Source organism: Pagrus pagrus (assembly GCF_965226575.1).
Source record: "Pagrus pagrus genome assembly, chromosome: 21".
Taxonomy (NCBI): Eukaryota; Metazoa; Chordata; class Actinopteri; order Spariformes; family Sparidae; genus Pagrus; species Pagrus pagrus.
This window is the reverse complement of record NC_140208.1, coordinates 6259291-6281065: the sequence shown is the minus strand read 5'-3', so window position 1 is coordinate 6281065 and position 21775 is coordinate 6259291. Positions and strand designations below refer to the sequence as shown.

The 21775-nt window shown below is 41.4% G+C and overlaps 1 protein-coding gene across 2 annotated transcripts in view; it reads left to right on the top strand.

The window, feature by feature from the left end:
- Positions 1-409: 409 nt before the first annotated feature.
- LOC311251020 (corticotropin-releasing factor receptor 1) overlaps positions 410-21775 on the top strand; it is a 67123-nt gene continuing 45757 nt past the window's right edge. The window contains exons 1-4 of one of the 2 annotated variants that reach the window (XM_084343278.1): positions 410-992; positions 8724-8811; positions 11072-11119; positions 11503-11628. In XM_084343278.1, coding sequence (XP_084199404.1) covers positions 963-992; positions 8724-8811; positions 11072-11119; positions 11503-11628 — 292 coding nt within the window. In that variant the 5' untranslated portion in view covers positions 410-962. Of the gene's footprint in view, positions 993-8723; positions 8812-11071; positions 11132-11502; positions 11629-21775 lie in introns of both variants that reach the window. The other variant, XM_084343277.1, reaches the window with a different exon arrangement.

Genomic DNA, 21775 nt, shown 5'->3' with positions numbered 1-21775 from the left:
TTGAATGTTCAGAAACGATTCCCTGTGCATGGGAGCAAACTGACCCAGAGTCAGATTCCTTGTTTGGCCAACAAAGTAATTGGCTAATGGTGATTGACTGACTGATTGATTGTTTCAGCACCAAATCTGAACACGTGGACCTTTTTAACTCGAAGTCTATTTTTAAAAGAGCATGTTTTATGGCACTGACTGGATGATCCCGGGGGGAAGCTTCACTTTATATTGACACAGCGGGACCATCTGTCCATCTTCGCCCTCAGCCAGATCTGTTGGACTGCGGACTTGGCACCGATTCAAGCGAGAACGGGGACGCACACATGTTTTAAAAGGTTTCCCTTCATTAGAGAGCCAGCCCCAGCCCTTTAACTTTCTCACAGGGGGGGGGGTGACGTCTAGATTGCAAGCGGGATTAGAGATTAGGATCTGGACCGGACAGGGAGACGTTGCATAATTAACTCCACGAAGAGGAATCGGGGTTGTTCCTCAGGCGCGCCGGCGTTGTGGCACAACGTGGGCGGCGCGTCGAGGAGCCGATCTGTGGCCGCGCAGGAGGAGCCACAAGCTGGATGCGAAGCAGCGGGACGTGACGGAGGAAAGCACGCGTGTGGAGGGAGTTCTGGTCCGGGGCCAGCTGTGAAGGGGGGACCGCGGTGTCCGGGGCGGATGGTGCGCGTCTTCTTCTCTCCGAGGTGGATTCAGTTTCTCAGTCCGGGAACAGACACTGACGGACGGACTTGATTTCAGCAGGTCACCACCTGCGGACCAGCTGACAGATCCCCGCCGCTGGACTCCTTCATTAAACCATCTGAGTGGATCGTGCGGTGTCTTTGGAGGGCTGATTTTGTGGTTTCCCCAACATTTTTTTTTAAATTCTCTTTGCGCAAAACTCGGATAAAAACCACAGTCAACCAAGTGATTAGAAGACGTTTAATGAGAATTATGTGAAGAGTAAAGATCTGGAAATGCGTCGCAAATGCTTCTATGTGCTCCAGGTAAGTTTCATCTCATCTCCTCTCCTGCTTAAATGAGTGTATCTGAATAACAGCGAGTCTCATTCTCGAGGATTTGACTGGTAATCTTGATGCGAGGAGGGATTTAACACCATCATCTCATCCAGATGTCAGTTTTGTTTTTTGGATCTCCATCTCGCAGCTATTTCGAAATATAATATCCATTAAAAGCAAAAGGAGGGGAGGGAAATAAGCATGTTTCTGTGCGCTGAGAGGTTTGAGTCAGGACTGTAATCCTTGGAGGGTTTTTTTTTTTTTTTTTATGTTTGTGCAAAAACATTAAAAACAATCTGCGTTGAATTAGTTGAATAAGCTGCCCGAGCTGCAGATGTGCTGTCGTCTCATGCACAGTGAAACACGAAGAAGGACTCTGGGTTAAGATGGCATGAGAAAACGATCCCAAGCGACACCATCCCTCCCCTCTCCTCCCTCTCTCTCCCTCTGTCTCCCCCCCTCTGTCTCTCTTTCTGGGACTGCTGATGCTGAAAAACCCGGATTTGGGACACTGGAGATTAAAAAGTGTTAATGCAGCAAGTGCCCTCCTCTCGCTGCTGCTTCTTGAATTAAAGAAAAGTGAACAAAAAAATCGTCTGATGTGAGGACACGAGGGGGACATGTGTGGCGTTTCTGGGGCTGATGTTGCTCCAGATGCCTGAAGGTGAATTACTTCATCACCTCCTCCTCCTCCTCATTGTGTGAGCGGAGCTGCAGCTCTAAGAATAACTGAGAATCCTCTGAACCCTTCTCTGAAAATCCCCCTGCTTTCTATTCGCGTCCTGCATTGTTGTGATTTAAGAGCAGGCAGTGGCCCCCACGCACTCACATATCACATGTCTGCTGAGGTCACAAAGTAACTGAGTACATGTACTCGAGGGCCGTGTACCTGTATGCACAGTGTCCAGGTGCTCATAGAGTAGGAAAGTACAAAAAGTACTGTAGTATCTGCAGAGAGGTGGAACGATACGGCTTTGTCAGGGCTGAAACTGATTCAGATGATCAATAATCGAAGAGACGGACGCAGTAAAGATCTTTGTGTCACACTTTCAAACAACCAGCGATGAAATAAACAAGTACAATTTACTCAAGTACTGTTCTTAAGTATAAGTCTGAGGTACTTTACTTTATGCTCCCTCTGATAAGTTGAGTTATTTTGCAGATTCATATCATTTTGTTGTTTATAAGCTATTGATTGTGTTACCAATCAGATAGTGCTCGTTGTGTGAGAGGAGCTGAAGTAGCACGTTTTTGAATTTGGGTATTTTTTCGGCAATCTGACAGAAAAAATGTTGAATATCGTCCCCGATCATCAGTCAGACCCTTATTAAGATATTTCTGTCAGATGTGTCGGTGTGGATATAAGTTGTCTGATATGAAATCTCCTGTTTAGAGATCATAATGCAGAAGAAGATTGTCGTGGCCATTATGAATTTAAGTGGAGCTTACTGTTTCTCTGCACTGATATCCTGCCTCCATCACATATCTTAGTGTCCGTTTGTTTTTTTTAACTCAAGTTTTATTGCAGTTTCAGCACTTAAACAATCATTTTCACAATTTTGCCCGCTGCTGTTTTTCTTCTTCTTCTTCTTGAGACTACAACAGAAAATATTCTGTTCGGGAAAATATAATAAATAATACAAGTCAATCAAGCAAGTAAACAGCAAAGTGATGTGAGCATGTGTATGTACACAAAGAGACTGAGATACATGTTTGATTTAAAGGTGTGTAAGTGTTCAAATCAAACGTTGACTATTTATTTTATTAATGAGGAAATAATACAAACTCATACATATTTATTTTTCCATAACTAAGTAAACAAGCTGCTCTCAGAGGAAAATAAGTTCCCAGAACACTGTTTGAAGCTAGAAAGTTGGCAGGGTCCGCCACATGTAAACAAACTTAAACAGTAAGGAACTGCGTTGTCCTTTAAGGTCAGTTTGTTTATTCATCATGAAACAAATTGTTTGTTTATTTAGTTTGTTTGGACGTTAAATATATCAGTCAGTGAAGATCTTTCCCCTAATGTCCTCCTCAAAACTACAGACTGCTCCTTTAATGGTGGCGGAGGTGAATATAGAGCCTGACAGATGTGTGCGTATGGCGATGGTGACAATGGTGATAGTAGGGAGTCAAAACAAATTACAGATAAACACACATTATTGCAGTGGTCCTTCAGATGTGGTTATCAAACACACAGATAACAAACTGATGTGTAATGAAGGCAGGACATTTTACAGTTTAACAATGCACTTTGTAAATAAAACTGATAATAATAAAATAATAAATTCTCTTCGTAGATGTCTTTCAGAGCACTAGAAGACTCCTTACAATACAACAAACAGCAACGTATCAAAGGCAGCGAGGCAACAATATGAAACACATCTTCTACAATAACTAAGGTGTAAAATCATGAGTGAAAAACTCAGCGTGGGTTTGAAAAGACGTGTTATGAGACAGGATTTGAAGGTCGGAGCGAGTCAATACTCTGACGGTCTCTGTGAAGGCCGAGGACCTCGCGGTAGTCGAGCGAGAAGAAGGTGTCGTGAGTTGGATGGCAGAGCGGTGCGGGATGGTGTGTAGATATAAAGCATCTCTGAAGCTATTGAAGGTTGAAGGGCTCCAAAGGTGAGAAGCGAGAATCTTGAAAATCAATGCGATATTTAACAGGAGTCAGTGAAGCTGGTGATGAACCGGAGCGATGTGATCGACGAGAGGGAGTTCTGGGCCAGGCGAAGTTCATGAAGACGCTCAAGACCAGAGAGAAAAGAGTCGCATCAGTCAATACGTGATGTGATCAGGGAGTGAATGAGAACGGAGGAGCTGTTCGGTGCGAGACGATCAACGTTCCTGTAGATGAAAGTGTGCGGGCGGAGTAACGTTGTTGACGTGTGCCTCCGGAGATAACACGCTGTCAATGATGACACGGACTTTCTCACCTGAGGGGAAGGACGTACTCGGCGGTCATCAATATTCAAAGAAAAACGATCGGTTTTATTACTGTTCTGTCTGAAAAAGTTACAGGAGAACAAGGATTTCATTTGCAAAAAAAGGGAGATGGAAGAGAGTGGGAGATAAATTAATCAGGGAGTTTGGTCTAGACCCGCTCAATTTGGAAAGTGTCATGAGATGACTTTTGTTGCGATTCTGCAGCATACAAATAAAGATTGTTTGATTGATGAAGCTGGGTGTCGTCCATTGATCATGATGACATCAGCGTGTAGGCCTGGGCGATTGTCATACCAGCGAGCTGACCTGTGCTTTTTTATTCATAATTTCCTCTGCGTCTGCTTGTGTTTTTCTCGCGGTTGGTTTGTCGGTCAGCAGCGGGGCTGGTGCGGTGGATTGTGAGTCGTAGTTGCTCCGGTGATCCACGTTCGCTACTGAAGTGTCTCTGTAGAGCAAACAGGCTTGGTGGCGGGGCAGAGCTGGCCTGGTCGCTCTGCCTAACGAGCCCAGAGACACTCCGGTGGCTCTGGAGGATGAGAGACACCGAGAGGAGCAGCAGAGGACCGGGACAGAGGCTGAAGAGGTCGGTGTGTTTGCTGGTGGGGCTACGGCTCGGAGGCAAGAAGTTTAACAGGCCAGAGCTGGTCTGCACTGCTATCAATGACGTGTCTATCGCTGATACATATTGATATTGTTTTATCTCCCAGGCCTATCAGTGTACTGAAACAGTAAATTCACTGGGAATGTAATTACATAAATCATCCTGAGCATCTTATTGTTGGTCGGTATCACTCCATGTCAGTCAAGCTGCAGCTGCTAGTTGTGTTGCGACTGATGCAAGATGTGATCAGCGTCCACAATAAGATCAACTGTTCTTTTAAAAAGTGGACAAAATCAGCCGCTCTGCTGTGAATATTTCACTCTGCTCTTCAGTGAAACTCAACTTGTTTCAAGAGTCTCATCTTTTTCATAACTGTAGCGCTGCGACCCGACTGATTCTCCCAGTGAGCGATGAGAGCCGACTGTCGTTTTGTGTTTGTGTCAGTGACATTTTGCAGGTGAACTTCACCTCTACAGCTGTTGGTCCTCTAGTATTCAGTTCATGCTGAGGTTAGCTGGCGTCTGTCTGAATCCTCTCTTGACCTTCCTGCAGCACATGAACCCTGACACTGTATTACAGAACATACTGATGACAGCACACTGGATATTTAAGCGAAGGATGTTCAGCTGCCTGCAAACATACATAAACAGACCTAAAGTATGTTGATTAAAGAAGGAAAAATACTCCTGAAAGTCTCGGTGCAGAGATGACAGAGACTTTACAATGTGGCGGCATCAAAGACGTCCTGCTGAGGTCACCTGATCGTGTTTGAATCATACAGCAATATTAATAACTACATCTCATCCTGAGAGCCATTAAAACCCGGAAAGGTTAGAACAGGGACCTCTGTGCATGTAAAGATGATGATGATCTGACCAGAAGATGGATGGAGTTAAACTGGCAATACAGACGTTTTTGGTTATTGCGTCATTATGCAGTAAATGTTGATTGCACAGAGCAACGGCTGCAGAATAATGACACCATCAGAGTTTAGATTGGTTCCCCGACAGGCCTCACTCTCATTGTGCTCTTATGTTTCGGGCACGAAGTCTTACAGGAAGATGAAGGCTGACCGGTGGCAGCCCGGCACAATTTCTGTCTGCTTTCACATTTCCATTAGCGACTAAACGATTGAATAAACTCGATTTTTGTCCGGGGAAAGCGATCTGTTTGTCTGTTTCCATGATTAAAATCATTAAAATAATGGCTGCAACATACATACATTTTGACAAGTTGTCCACTGCGCTAACAAAAACAAATGATCAGATATCGCCTTTTTTATGCTATGTCCTTAGTGCCTACATTACCCACAATGCAACTCAGCCACTGAATGACATCACTGGAGGCAGTTTATCAGGTTGCATGCAGCTTCCTCTGGAGCCACAAAAGACTTTACAATACTTCTTCACGTATGCAGTAGTTCTCCACAAGACCTGTAAACACACTTTAATGTGGGAAATGTGCGTAGTTTCCCTTTAATAGTTGACAACTGATAAATCATTGCAGCTCTGGTGTTGAATATTCTCACTGCGCTGCAAAATTAGGTTTTCAGGACAAAAATGTAGCTCAACAAAAACGCATCAATGCATCAGTGATAATAATCCTATTAAACATATATAACGCTGGAAAAGAGCATATTTAGCATTTTTGTTCCATTTTCTTGATAATACTTTTATTGAAATGTCATTTTGATCAGTTGGGCTTTATTAGTCACCAGACGTGGCAAAAGTACACACATCTTTACTCAGGGGGATTCGTCCCAGCTGTTCCTGAACGCACCACTAAGACAGTCAAATAGCCACATGTTGGGTTGGTGAAGCCTCCTGAGCAGCAACAAAGTGAGAAAATAAGAAAATCCAGGCAGAGGGCTGCAGAAACGAGACATTAACACGTCTTTTCTCCCCGTTCCAGTCTCCCTCTCTGTCTGTTTACGTCTTCTTACGTCTTTTACGTTGTTTCGTCTCGCTGCGTCTGCTGTGCGTGATGTGCACTGATAAAAATAATCAATAATCCTCCTCAGATGCTTTTAAACTAAAGTAACGAGTCTGTTTTGAAGATGTAAAGATGTAAGAAAGTACAGATATTTGTGTTCAGATGAAGGGAGTAAAGTATTTGTGCCTCCCTCCTCTGTTAGTCACAGGGCTGCAACCAAGTTTTTTTTATTATTAAAAAGTATTAATTAATCTGGAAAATATTCCTGATCAACCTATTTTGTCTAAGAAATGTCAGAAATGCGCATGAATCCAAACTAATCGTCTGAATTTGATTTGATTTCACTTTATTCATAGTTCCACGTGAATAACAAAAACAATACTACAACATGTATTACGTCAGACATTATTTATAAGTGTACTACTCTCGGACTTCAACTCGAGTAAAGGAACAGGAGGCGAACAGGCTGTTTTAATCCAATTGTCCGCGTCGTGGCCGTCGGCCGTCGAGCTTTAATTACTTGGAAGAAGCTGGACGGCCGGCGCTGTATTCTGATACCTGCCCAGGACTCAGTGAGCGTGAAACAGACACAGTGAGCCATCAGGAGCTCGCCTTCGAAATCTGGGGCACTCCAGCATTTTATATGACATTACACACACACACACACAGTGCTTGTATTTCACGCTGCTGTAACCGTCAGGTATGAATGTGCTTTTAAAACACGAGAGCGACACATTTAATTAAAGGTAGAAGTCACATATTTTTCCGTCTGAAGATGTGAAATGTTAACTGTTTAGGTGCATTATTGATGGGAATGTTTTATTTAAGGAGGAAATGAAACATCTGCTTTATAGGTAATAGTAGCCACCCTCTCATGCCCACAGGGAACCGACTCAAGGACAGCTGCACCGACTGACGTGTAACCTAGTTCTGGGTCAATTAGCGAGGCTGCTTCAGTCCAAACACAAACTAAAAGGATAACCTTTTACAGTCGTTTGTTGGCCCTGACAGATGCTGGCACGCGGGCAGATGTTTCCAGATGTGTCACCGCCGCAACATATCGCACAAATATGTCGCCAGCCCTTCCTGGTTTGCTTCCAGCAGTCGCTCGTCCAAAACACGAATACAGCTGAGATCAGAGTGTGTGGATGAAATATGAAATATTGATGCGAACACTGAATTCCACTAAACTGTCATTTTCTAAAAATGGATTTCAAAAATTCAAATTCCTCAAAACATTTCTGGAGCTTCAGAGCAAAAACAGTGTTGCAGCGTTCTCCTAAACATGTGAAGCAGCTGGGAAATGTAAAAAAAATAAGAAATAGCCTCTGATTTCATGTTTACAAATGTTGAAGCACAGTCTTGAACTGTGGTCACTGGCTTTGCCGCAATCTCACCTGCAGCTCCTCCACCATCCCGACGTCAAAGCCAGGTCCTAAACATGTAATATAAGCGTGATATGACATGATTTGTAGCAATGTCAGCGTAAGTAAATATGATAAGTAGAAATTTAAACATATCAAGAATTTGCAGGAATGTTAAAGGGTCAGTTCACCCAAAAATGTAATAGATATGTCGATGGAAAGTCAGGTGAGTCCACTACACGTTACTTCACTTACCTCGACTTTCCATCTGCCTGGTGTTGAGCAGATAATGAGTGAACTGCTCCTCTAACTCGAGGGCCTCCTCTGTTTCATTGGTGTGTTTTTGGATGCGACCGTACACTGTTATCTCGGCAGAAACAGTCAAAAATATGCCGGCACTTCTGTCACATGAGACCCGGCAGATGTGAGCCCTTCCTGAGCTTCTTACTGTAGTTTTTAATTATGTGCATTATTTAATGTTTTCCCCCCTCTGCACACACGATAAGTAGGCTAACTGCAGCCACGCACACGATGCACAAACAGAAATATTTTCAATATAACACGACCAACCTCCGAGAAGCCGGCGAGGAATTTCTTTGCCTTTAAACATTATCGAGTCCTTGTATCTGTAAACATGAAAGAGTGTTGACGGGGAGAGATGATTACGGACTACAAAGTGCTGCAAATTGGGAGCGCCGTGCTGCACGCGGCGAGAGGAGCTGTTAATAAATGCATCATGTTGCTCAAGGGCACCCGGAGTCTCTTAGTTCGATTCAGCAGAGCAGCGCACGGGGGAATTAAAGGAGCAGGTTGTATCTGTCGCTGTGTTAATGTTTGATTCATTGATTAAACCCGTCTCCTCTCTGTTCTCAGGTGTGTGCCGTCGTCAGCCTCCTGCCTTCGGGCTCGCTGGCAGACCTGACATGCGAAGCTCTGCTCATGCTGTCAGGGAACGTCTCACGTAAGTCGAGGGCAAACATCAGCTGTTAGGGGCTTTTAAAACAGCACTTATATCCAACCTGAGAGTTTCACTGCAGCTTGTGAGGCTGCATTGATTTTCAGTCTTTCCCATTTCGTGACCGCAACCACTAAATGCCAAACCCTCATCCTCAATTCTAACTTTCTCCGTGTGGATATTGGCTAAATGTCTTTTCCTATTATTCTGTTTCTGTGTCGACCTCGCAGGTACAGTGATAGCTGCTCATTAAATCCACGCCCAGAGAACACAATCACACTCGCATTTGCAGGAATGATCTTTGTTGCTATTTGCCTCAGGTACCTGGAACAAAAGACGTTCCAGGTAGATCTGAACAGACCAATAACAAACGCTCGCTTTGCTGTTGTGCTGCCACGCGACTCTGTGATGAGTTGACGGCGTGTGAACTTTCTGAACGACGGGTCTCTGGAGTATCAGGTGTCATAAAGCATCAAGTAGGGCAGCAGAGAGCTATTACTTTCATTACTTTGTGACTAATCAGGTCATCATTTAGTCTTTCCTTTATGAAAGTGTCCCACACGAAACTAGAATTTTAACACGAACGAATAAATCATCCCACATGTAAAATTCACATTTTCAAATGCGTATTAGATACAGATACATTAATATGTGATTGTTTTGTGGAAATGTGAAAAAAAAAAGATTGATTATTTAATTTAAAAAATAAAAAATCTGATTGCTGATAAAAATAATGTATTTAAACATATGTGCTACTGGTGATATGCTCTGATGCAGCATGTGCAAAGTAACTAGTAACTGAAGTTGACAAATAAAAGTAGTGGAGTAAAAAGTACAATAGTTAGGTGGAAGTACAAGTAAATCAAACTGTACTTGTGTAAAATCTCTATTTGTAATGATGGTAACTCTTCATAACCCGTAGTGATGATGACGATATATGCTGTCCAAGTTACATGTCATCCACTCCATAACGTGGTGGTCAGCCACAGGAGCACATTCAGTACTGGACCGATCCCACCACGATGCACCGCAGAGCGTCACAGGAAATCATTCCTGCCTGTGGCCATCAAACTGTTCAACTCCTCGCTCAGTGTCAGACACTCTGAGTCGATAGGAGAAGTCTGGATGCTTTGTTTCTCAAATAATGTGCAATAATTAAGACAAAAATGTGCAATAACCCATATTTCAACTATAGCATTATTTATTACACTGTATATATTGATTTATTTCTAGTAAAATGTACATTTCTTATATTTTTATTCTATTTTTATTATTCTTGCTTATATATAGTTTTTATTTTTTCTGCGTATTTCTAAGACTTTGAATGGGAGCAGCTGTGACGCAAGCAACTTCCCCTCGGGGATCAATAAAGTATTTCTGATCCTGATCCTGAAATCTCCGCTCAGCAGAATAAATAAAACGTTATTGTATTTCAGAATCCACCTGGCTCATGTTAAACAGTCCAAATCCTGTCATCTGCCCCTCGACAGGCTTTCTGAGAGCTTGTCCAATCAAAAGAAAGTTGGGTTTTTAGGCGGGACAGGATTTGAATCTTTAAATATAAAGCTGGAAATGAGCATAGCAGGTCCCCTTTAGAGTAACGGAGCATAAAATGACCTGATGTAATGACATTACTGTTATTAAACAGATGTTTGAGTGTAAAATTGGTGGATTGTGCCTTTAAAAGTTCCCAGTTAAAAGAAGAAGCGCTTGATGCAGGTTAGAGAAAGATCATTTATAGTGTTAAAAGAAGCGGACAATGACAGTTGGTGATAAAGGACGGATAAGAGTGTTTTAATTCACTTGGCTACGCGAGGATTTTGTTAAGAAAACATAAATATCTCACAGCTGATGCTGTTGTTTCCCTGAGGACAGTTTTAAAACCACTCACTTAACATTTTACATAAATTCATTAATTTCCTCATAAAACAGGTTGGTTATGAAACATCTGAACACATTAAACGTGAAGTGTCGACGTTGTCTCGCAGAACGTCCTCATTTCCGGCTCTTTTTCTCTAAATCGTCTTGAGTTATTACAGAATTAATAGCCCGACCCCTCGGGGCACGTCTACATTCATATTTGCTGCTACCGTGCTGTTATTGCTCCGGGAAAAGGTCTGTCACCAATGTTTACCGTTGCCCTTTAATGCTCAACCCTTTGTAGCTGTTAAGCTGAATCTAATGAGATTTTCATAGCCTCCATCTGAACCGAGCAAACAGAGATCGAGGTTATTGATGAGTCTTCTCTCTCCCCTCTCCGTTGCAGTGCAGTCCCTGGCCTCCTCCTGGAACCAAACCCTGAGCAATGCCACAGGTCAGTGGAGCGGTGAGTCGGACACGTTGCTCCTCGCGCATGTGTGAAAACTGATTCCCGGAGCTGTTACTACAAAGCAGGGTTGTTGTGGAAGACCCCACCGGGGAGATAAGTTTGATCTGCGCTCAGATTATAAAGACTAACATCAAAGACGAGAACAATGCTGGAAATAGACTTTGGCGACGCGCCACAGGAGACGACGCTCCGCTCAGCCAGCGCAGGAGTGTTCATTAAAGCTCGTGTACACAAACAGCTAATTCAGCGCCGCAGTTTTATTGCCAACATCTTTGGAGCATTGTCAGAATTTCACCGTGGCTATATGTAGACTTCAGGCGTGTCAGGAATGTATGTCTGTGTCTGACATTTCTGTCCTCACGCTTCAGGCTCGGGACTCTACTGTGACACCTCCATCGATGGCATTGGCACCTGCTGGCCCAGGAGCAGCGCCGGCCAGATGGTGTCACGACCCTGTCCAGAGATGTTCTACGGTGTCAGATACAACACCACCAGTAAGTCCTCGCTGTCAGCCGAGATTCAAACACAAACAATAGATTCAAAACAAGATTTAATTTGATTCCAGCCCCCCTCCCTCACCGCTGACTCGTCTTCCCCTCGGGCAAATCCTGTTTACGTAATTGTGTATACAGAAAATTAGCATGAGCATACAAATTAGCGAGAGATGAACACAAAAAAAAAAAAGCCCAAACGTGTACACAAAGTAGGACTGCGGATAATACACCGTGAAGCGCCAGCAGAAAGGATGTAGTAAGGGGAAGACAAGTGGAGCTTCCCGCTGTGAAAAATGGTATTTGTGTCAGGATTTAAATGGCACAAGAAAGACGGGATAATATCGCAGAACGAACCTTAAACTGCCGCCGCCTCTGATTCTTAAGCTTGTTAAAAAGAGGGAGCAGAGGATTAATGACAGTACTTAAATTTTTCTTATCACAACCGGTAAAAAACTACTTCTTCAAAACGTGTCCTGGGTCGTAGAATCAAATCATCTGTCCCATTTTCATGTGCAGCGTCTCTGAGACGTACTATCGGGTTTTTGGGCCGAGGTTTTGTGATTTCTCGTTCCGAGCTGTTCCTGAACTCCTCCTCCGCAGTTTCTGCTGAGGTCAAACTGAAATTAACCAACAACTTCAAACAGATCCGCTCAGTGAATTTACATCCCCGCAGCTCTCTGCTCTCAGAAGGGTGAAAATAAAACATATATGTTTTAGACGGTCTACTTTGACGAATAGAGTCTGACAGTTGATGGGTCAAACATTCATTGTCCCTAGGGGATGAATCCTCATTACACTGGTGATCCTCTGACATTTACTCTAGTGCCACCAGCAGATATTAAATTATCACAACACATTTCAGATTAAAGTGATTAAATTTGGTACAGACATTCATGATCCGCAGAGGATGAATCCTAATGACTGTGGTGATCCTCTGACTTTTGCAGTAGCGCAACCAGCAGGTTATTATTCGTGTTTTTGTTGAAATATCTCAACACATATCAGATTGAAACTCATCAATTTTTGATGACATTCATGGTCCCCAGGGGATGAATCCTAATGACTTTGGTGGTCCTCTGACATTTCCCCTAGTGCCACCAGCAGATCAATATTTGTTTCCTTTTCAAATAGAAATATCTCAACACATATCAATTGAATGTCATTAAAATTGATACAGACATTCATGGTCCCCAGAGGATGAATCCTAATGTCTTTGGTGATCCTCTGACCTTTACTCTCTCAACACCAGCAGGTTAATATTTAAGTTATTTATCAAAATATCTCAACACATGTCAGATTTAAGCACCTAATTTTGTACAGACGTTCATGGTCCCCAGTGGATGAAACCTAATGACTCTGGTGATCCTCTGACCTTTGCAGAAGGTCAACCAGCAGGTTATTATTTGGATTTTTTGTTGAAATACCTCAACACACCATCAATCGTTTGTCATTAAATGTGGTGCAGACATTCATGGTTTTTTAAAAGCTCAATAAACACATCACGTTTCATTAAGTAAGTCATTAAGTAATCATGTTGTAAACGACCAAGTAATCGTGATTATGATTGTTGCCATAACGGAGCCGGCTTATTATCCTGTCACTGCGATCTTTTTTATCACATTTTATTACATACTGTCTCACCACAAGTCACTGTGGTGAGACAGCTGGGATGCATTTCTGATGGATGCGTCTGGTACTACTCGATGTCGGCGTTCTTTGTGCCTGAACACAGACTAAAAGCACAATGTTGACATATTAATGATAAGATCATCCTCATCTCCCAGTGTCTCGAAACAACGAGGAAACAAATGCAAATTAAATCAGATAGCGTCACCATGTCTGTCGTCTCAAATAGCGATGATTGATAACCATCTTAACCTTTTCCTGATCTCATTATTATGAGATAAGAAGTCGTGGTTTTGACTGATAGAAGTCATAATCAGAAGATGAGGCCTCACATAGTTTTCTGTCTTTGGTGAAGCAAAGTGGTTCAGTAGAAAAGAAGCAAAACACTATTTGAAGCTGAAAAACCGCTAAAAGCTTCAATCTTATTGGGTATTTTTACTCGAAAATGATTGATAATCAAAATAGTTGCCAATTGATATTTTACTGATTCACTAATAATGTTTTAGCCAATCTAATATTGTCAAACAATAACTTATGAGGCAGCTTGTGTGACGGTCGCAGTTTGGTTCGGTCGGGTATATCACGTTATATTACCTTACATCATGTTTTGTCATGTAACGTCACATGATGTCAGGTTAAGTCACATTATGACACATCACGTTACATAGTGTTACGTCGTGATAGTCGATCATGTCACGATTTTTCATGTTTTGTCCCGTTTCGTCATGTTTTGTCATGTTAAGTGATGACACATCAAGTTACATCATGTTGCGTCGATCATGTCGGGTTTTTTCATGTTTTGTCACATTATATCACGTTTGTAACGTCATATCATGTTATGTCATGTTAAATCACATTATGTGACATTATGACACATCACGTTACATCGTGTTACATCAAATCATGTCACATTTTGTCACCTCAAGTCACATTATGTCACCTTTTGCCATGTATGTCACCCATGTCACGTTACGTCACATCACATCATGATACCTATGTTAAGTAAATCGTGTACATGAGTTAAAATATGCCAACGTTGATTTTTGGTTCCACGTGCACAAAACCGACAGCTCTCTCTTGGGTCAGATCCTGTGTTTGACCCGTTCATCCACCCTGACATCCTCCCCATGCAGACCACACAGACGTCTCCTATGTCTGTATTTGACCGCCTTTAAATGAGAAGTTTGAAATCCAACCAAAAAAATCTCCTGGCAGCGATTCTCCTCAAACATGAATCTGCGGTCTGTGATGTGTATCTATCTGGGGCACTGCGGCACTCTGAAGGTAAAACAAACACCACAGAGGGGAAATACAGTAAACACAATTAAGTAAATTTAGGAGATAAAAGCGAAAGTGTTTCTTGGTAATTTAAAGTCGAAAAAACCCCCACAGGACCCCACAGGCGAGAGAGAGAGAGAGAGAGTGAGCTGGGCTATAATTCAGCTGCAGCTCAACAGTAATTTGACACTGCAAGGTTCATTTCACCTTCAGGATTAACGTAATCTCTATTCAAGCGTAGCCTAAAAGCCTAAAAAAGACTGCCCATCAGCTGACATTACCAGCGAAGGTCAGTACTGTTACAAAGCGCTCAGGATGCAGGATGATGACATATTTACATTAGGAGAACTTCTCCTGGGATCTGACCCACTGAACGTTAAAATCCTCTGCGGTATTAAATCCTGGAGGGGAGTCGTGGATAACAAATGAAGCAGAACTACTTTAAGGTGTATTTTTAGCGTGAATTTATTATTAAACAACATAAATATTTGATATTTTTCCACTGATGAGGTCGACGGAAGAGCGTTTAATGAAGAACCTGAGCCGCCCGCCGTCGTGTCGGGAACTAAATGTTCAGAAAACTCATTTTTACTTCACAAAGTGCTGTTTTGTTTCAAAAGGTAGAAAAACATTGTGACCTCACAGACTTTTCGGAGGCGTCTGTTCTCCTACTCAAGGTTTTACATTCATCACGTCGAGCTCAAAGTACCAGGCTGTTACGTCAAGTGCTCTCAATGTGAACTCGAGGCTGCGAGAGTTTTCTTTCACAAACAAGTTATTCAGTAAACAGCGTCAACATTCAAACAAACAAAATGATTAAGGGGTGGAGAGTAACTAAGTACATCTACTCAAGTGCTGTACTTCAGTGTGATTTATACTTCTACTCCACTAATTCAGGGGGCAGCACGACACACTTTGACCAACTAAATACGTAGTTTTCTGTGAATTCTTACTAACTTGCAGAATAAAAAAACTGTATTAATAAGATTTCGCAAATGTTTATAATCCACCATTTAAATGTGCGTCTGATTGACACATTTTTAGTAGCATTTTTTTTTAAATGGTCAATTTATTAATTGATATCAAGTGGTACTCAGATCTTTTTTGAGGTAAACGTAGCAAAAAATTGTAAAAAATACAAAATAAAAACCTTTTTTTGCTCTGAATTGTTTTTTACAGCGGCCCTAATCCTCTTCCGTAGTACTGACGGACTAAACACTTAAAATATCTAAAGTTAAAGGACACATCTACTATCTATAATTGTAATTATAAGGTGAAGCTTATTTTAATAACTTGATATATTCATACTGTAGTTTTCATGTTTGATAGAAAATCCTGATCTGTAAAGTACAAGTACCTCAAATTTGTATCTTAAACTCAACTAAAAACTGTAAGAAACTGTAAAAGCCTGTAACTGTTCCTGTCAGACTTCATACATTCCTGTGAATTTGGCCAATTTCAGTGGAGTCACGAGGTTTTTTGCATCTTCACGATGCCACCGGAGTGAACTCTTCAAGCTCTTCGCTCGTCTGTTCTCAAAAAATGAAAATTCGGCTGCGTCATCTCTTCCCTCGAGACGAGCAGAGACTTCAAACGTGAAGAACAAACTTCAGCCCCCTCCTCATGTTAGTGTCTGAAGTTTGCTTTTTGTGTTTGAGTTTGAAGATTTCAGCTCAGAGCAGCAGCGCTTGTTTGTTTGTTTGTTGAGTTTTTGAACGCACCCCGACCTTTGTGGACTATTAGACGCTCATCTTGAATGCAAATAAGCAGAAATCCCCTGATTAACAACTCTCCAACTTGAGTAAAAGTAATAATATTGTTAAAAAAATACTCCATTACAAGTTGTTTCAGCTGCAGTGGCCGTAACTCTTTGGCCGTCTCCTCGTGTTTTACCGTTCTTAGTAATTTATTCCTTGTCTTGTGTTCCTGACTAATCACTATCCTCCTCTTCTGTGCCTCGGGACCGTAACTCACCTGCCTGCCTCCTCACCGGCCCACTAACAGCCAGCTCCACCCCCGCCGACCCCCCTGATTCATCCGCCCGGCTCCGGCCGATCCGGCCATACCTCACCGCCCTCTTGCCCCTCGGCCTCAGCAGCTACCTCCCGACTCATTTCACCTCCGTTCTCCGCTGCCCTTCTAATAAATCCACTTAATTCATCTCACTCCTGAGGCTGAGGCTGCGTTCGGGTCCACGCTGCTAAATCACAACGCTGTCCAAAAACTGAGTCATGTTGCGAGTCCAGAGTTAAGAGAAAATGAAACCTGATTTCATAAGAAAACACTTGAAACAAAATTGGTTTGCAGTGAAAACCGACGGGAATATTCTGACTGGATCTTTGGACATGTTTCATTACAAACTTAAATGACTTGATTAGACGGAGATTTCTGCAGGGAACAAATGCATCTGATTTTTTTGTGTCAACATTTTGTATTGTACAAGGTACGGCTAGTACTGTAGTTTACCAGGTAGCTCACTCCATTTTACAGCATTTAGTACATTTACTTTGAATACTTCAAGTACATTTCCCTGATTTACATACTTTAACTTAAATAACAGTTTCAATACAGTACCTTTACTTGTAACAGAGTATTTTTGCAGTGTGGTGTGAGTACTTTTATTTAAGTAAATAATCTGACTGCTTTCCCCAGCACTGTCTGTAGTGGAGTAAAAATACTTTCCAATATTTCCCTCTGAAATTGAGTAGATAAATGATATAGTACTCGAGTAAATGTACTTTACTCAAGTACTTTCCAGTACTCACAGTGTCAGAGACGGTTTTATGTCACTGAGCGTTGAAGAAAACTCATTTTCAGCCTCATGAAAACTGTTTGAGAGTTTAAACTCCTCTCAGATTACTGCAGTAGTACACACTCGCACAGCAGTACTTTATTTATTTCTCATATGTCTCCCGTGGGTTCAGTGTATCATCTGATGTCTCCCTCTCTGTTGATTTCAAAACATTCCTGCGACTAAATGGTTCGACTCATTTTAACCACAAACACATGCTCGACATTATCACTTGGGTTTGAAAAACACTTTCCAGATTTCATTGCAGTTTAGAGCCCGGGCGTTCTGCTGAGGCGTTGAGATGCGATGCCTTTAAATTGTAAAAGCTGACGCGCCTCGCAAACCAAAATAGTCACAAAGAATGTGGAGAGACGGGCCGAGCGAACGAGGGTCCGCTCCACATCACTGGTGAATGGTTTGCTAACGCGCTGCACAGAGCTGAGACGCTAGCTTTATTTATTTGAAAGCACTTTTAATGCAAGTTTTTATGAAGTGACAAAGATCCAAAAACAAAACTGTAGCTGTTGCCCCTGATGAGAAAATATCTTGGTCTCATGTCGACACAATTATAACTGAAATGGAGGAATATCTGCTTGGCAACCTACAGACTGCTTTTAACCTTGTGGAAAATCAACTCATTGAATTAAGACTCGTCTTAAATGCTGCCAAAACTAAGCTGATGATATTTTCCAATGGCAGGGAAGTACCTGTGTCTCCTCCCAGCATTTTGTCATTACAAGGGTGTGAGATTGAACTTCTGTCCTGTTACAAGTATCTCGGCATTTTAATCGATGATCGGCTTTCTTTTAAACCACATGTAGAAAACCTGGTAAAAAAATTAAGACTGAAACTGGGATTCTTCTTCCGTCACAGATCTTGTTTTTCTTTCTCTACCAGGAAAAAGTTGGTTGCTGCCACTTTCCTCCCTGTGCTTGATTATGGCGACCTCTTATATATGTATGCCCCTGCAAATTGTCTGCGTTCTCTGGACACCGTGTATCATGGTGCCTTAAGGTTTGTCACTGGATGTAAAGCCCTCACTCACCACTGCACTTTATATGCCCGAGTTGAGTGGCCATCTCTGGCAGCACGCCGCCTTATACATTGGCATATTTTTATTTATAAAGCCATCTTGGGTCTTCTCCCCCAATATTTATGTAATTATGTCTCTAAATCTCAAAGCAATTACCGCTTGCGTTCTAACGAGTTTTATGTATTAAATGTGCCCAAAGTTAACTCTGAATTTGGTAAGCACTGCTTTAAGTACGCTGCACCTGCTGCTTGGAACGCACTGCAGAGAACACTAAAGTTAAAGGGGCTCATCAACCTTGGGTCTTTGAAAACTCGTGTGAGAGAAATTGGAGCAGCTTCATACCGCACTTGTTCTTGTTTTAATGTGAATCTGGAGCTTTAGTCCTGTTGCTTCTATTTGTAATGTATTTTATCTCTGTTGCTGTGTGATTTTTGTGTGTCTTGTAATTGTTGCAACTTTTCTATGCTGCTGTCTTGGCCAGGCTTCCCTTGAAAAAGAGACCATTGTGTCTCAACGGGACCGACCTGGTTAAATAAAGGCAAATACAAAAAAAAGATCTTCCTGCAACCTGTGATGTATGGAGGACCAACGCTGCCCAAATAAACATAAATAAATAAAATGAATTAAATAAATGATTCAATGGAGAACAGTAATATGTGACTTAAATTGATATTTCTGTTTAGATTTGCTTCTGTTTTTATGAATTTAATTGTTAATTGTTTTTTTACCATTAATTTATTTTTGATCGTGGCAGTTTCAGTCCTCCATGGTGGTATAGTCAGCTGAAAATGACCTGTGATAGTTCAGAATCAAATGATTTGTAGTCTTATTTCTTGAAATATAATACGTCTGGGGGGGAAAAGACCTGTAGGATTCTGGATTAATATATTTATTTGTGTTCTGCAGCAGATAAAAACTGTATTTTCTCTTGATATAAGTTCTATTACAAAATTAGACGCAGGACGGTGGTTTAAGAGAGAATAATAAACCATTTTTTAAAATATATAAAATACTTGAACAATACTCAGTTGCTTGTGGAAACCAAACCAAATTATCATGACAGTAGTTGCTTATTTTGAACTTAGACTGCATGAAAAACAGCAGAAAGATAAGAGCAAAATGTAATAAAGATGAAAGTAAAACATGAAATACATTTGATTCTGACTCGTTTACCCTTTCAGAAAAGATCTGAATCGTGTCCGTTAGTCAAAAGCGTCCACGAACACTCACCGCTTTATTTTTAAGTGTGTTATTTTTGGCACTGGAGTAAAAGGTGTGAATTACAGCGGGGATGGGGAAGACATGTAGTGCAGTGATTTATGGACTATGTTGCCCTTATTTTAGCCTGAGAGGAGGACGAGCAGTCGCTGCTCAGGGCTGAAATATCTCCTGCCACTATCTGCTGCATTTTTGGACCAAACAATAAATTAAAGGGCCTGTCTGTTTTGATTATTTGCAGCTTTAGGTGCCATAAATACTGTGAAAACATCAACATTTTCAATCCACGGAGAAACGCACAAAGCATTTATTCACACGCTGCCTTCAAACGAGCTGTCAGCACCTCTGTTACGTTGTGATGTCACGACCATGCGGCCACACCGCCAGCAGAGTCGTGTCTGCAGGAACACTGACAGAAATGATGTGGATGCATTGGTGGGCGGGGCCTGCTCAGGCCTGTGATAGCTGACCAATCAGAGCAGACCGGGCTTTTCCGGGAGGGGGGGCCTTAAAGAGACACGCACTAAAACAGAGCGGGTGAATAGAGGTGCTGCAGCGTGGACAGTGTGAGAACAATAATGTGTTTTTTGAACATTTAAGCATGTAAACACCTAAAAAATGAGCATTATATGTGAACTTTAAAGTTTCATGTTATCATTTGATCATTATGATGTCATAATCAAAGATGGCTAGATACTTTATTGATGCTGAAGGCAATTTAGGCCAAGTGGACATCATTTATTTGTGAAGAAAAAGATGAAAATATAATATTATTTATCAAGTATTGTACTTATTATTGACAGAGGAGGTTGAATGGATGTCTAATAGTGTTTATATCTTGTGTTCTTACATGATATAGATGAATATATAAACACAGGAAATAGTATTTATACTTTCTTTACTACTACTAGCACAACTTCTGGTAGCACTGTTACTAATACTACTACTACTATAACCACATCCATAATAATAATAATAATAATAATGAGAAGAAGAAGAAAAAGATTTGATAGTTTTCAGACATTTTCCATTAAATAAATGTGAAAATATGTTTTTTTGTATAATAAAACATAATCATATCAATAAAGATAAGAACATATTCAATGCATTAAGCAAAGTAAAGCAATGCTTGAATATTATTTTATATATTATTTCAAATAATATAAATATTTAGATGACATATAATTAGAATAAGTAGATAGCAAACTGTACATGCTGTATATCCTTAAATAAACAAAGTTAAAGTGCTTAACACAGTAAAGCCCAGTAAGCCAGAGGAAGTATTAGCAGTAGTAATAGTAGTGTAAGTAGTATTAGGACAATATTAAGTGGCTTTAGGTGAAGGCAGCGCAGTGAGTGGCTCTAAAAGCTTGAGTGGTTGTAGCTGCTGGTCTCAGATCCAGAGGGAGATTACTGCAGAGTTCAGGTCGACGAGTGCACGAGTCAGCGTCCCTTGTTTGTCTGAGTCGCTGGCGCGGAAAAGAAGCCAAATATCTGCAGCATATTTCAGCTGCAGCTCGACTCTGAAGCCAGGAGACAAATCCACGACGAGATTTACAGACGAGTAAAAAAGATCTTAAATTGGATTCTGAAACTCGCTGCAGCGAAGAGGAAGAGTGATGTGAATACTTGTTTCTGCTCCAGTTACAGAGCAAAATGAAGGAGACAAAAAAACTCACACATATTAAATCGTATCGACCTCGTCCTGACCTGCGTCGGGAATATGAAAGTTTATTCACAGCAGAGCATTCACACATAACTGAAGGAGGAATCTGTCAACGCTGCACAGAAGTAGAGGCGATATTTAGATAATTTACTTCAGTAAAACACTGTAAAAATACTCAGATACGAGTGAAAATCATGCATTTGTCTCAAAGTACTCGCAGAAGAAAAATGAGACACCTTCAAACATTCAAACTTTGACTAATTGTCGAACAAAACATCATATTTAGGCTGTCAGCCTAAAAATAGCGGAGTATTAGTAGAGTAAATGTACTTAGTTACATTCCACCGCTGCAGCTCCAGACATGAATGTTTGTGACCGATTAAGTTACAACATGTTTCTCTATATATAAACTGTTGCAGCTAAAAATAGTGACCAGAAGTAAATCCATTATGTCTGAGCTGTTCGCAGCAGTACTGTGAAACTGCAGTTCGGTGAATCAGGACTTCTGGATTCCCAAAATTAGACCGTGACAAAC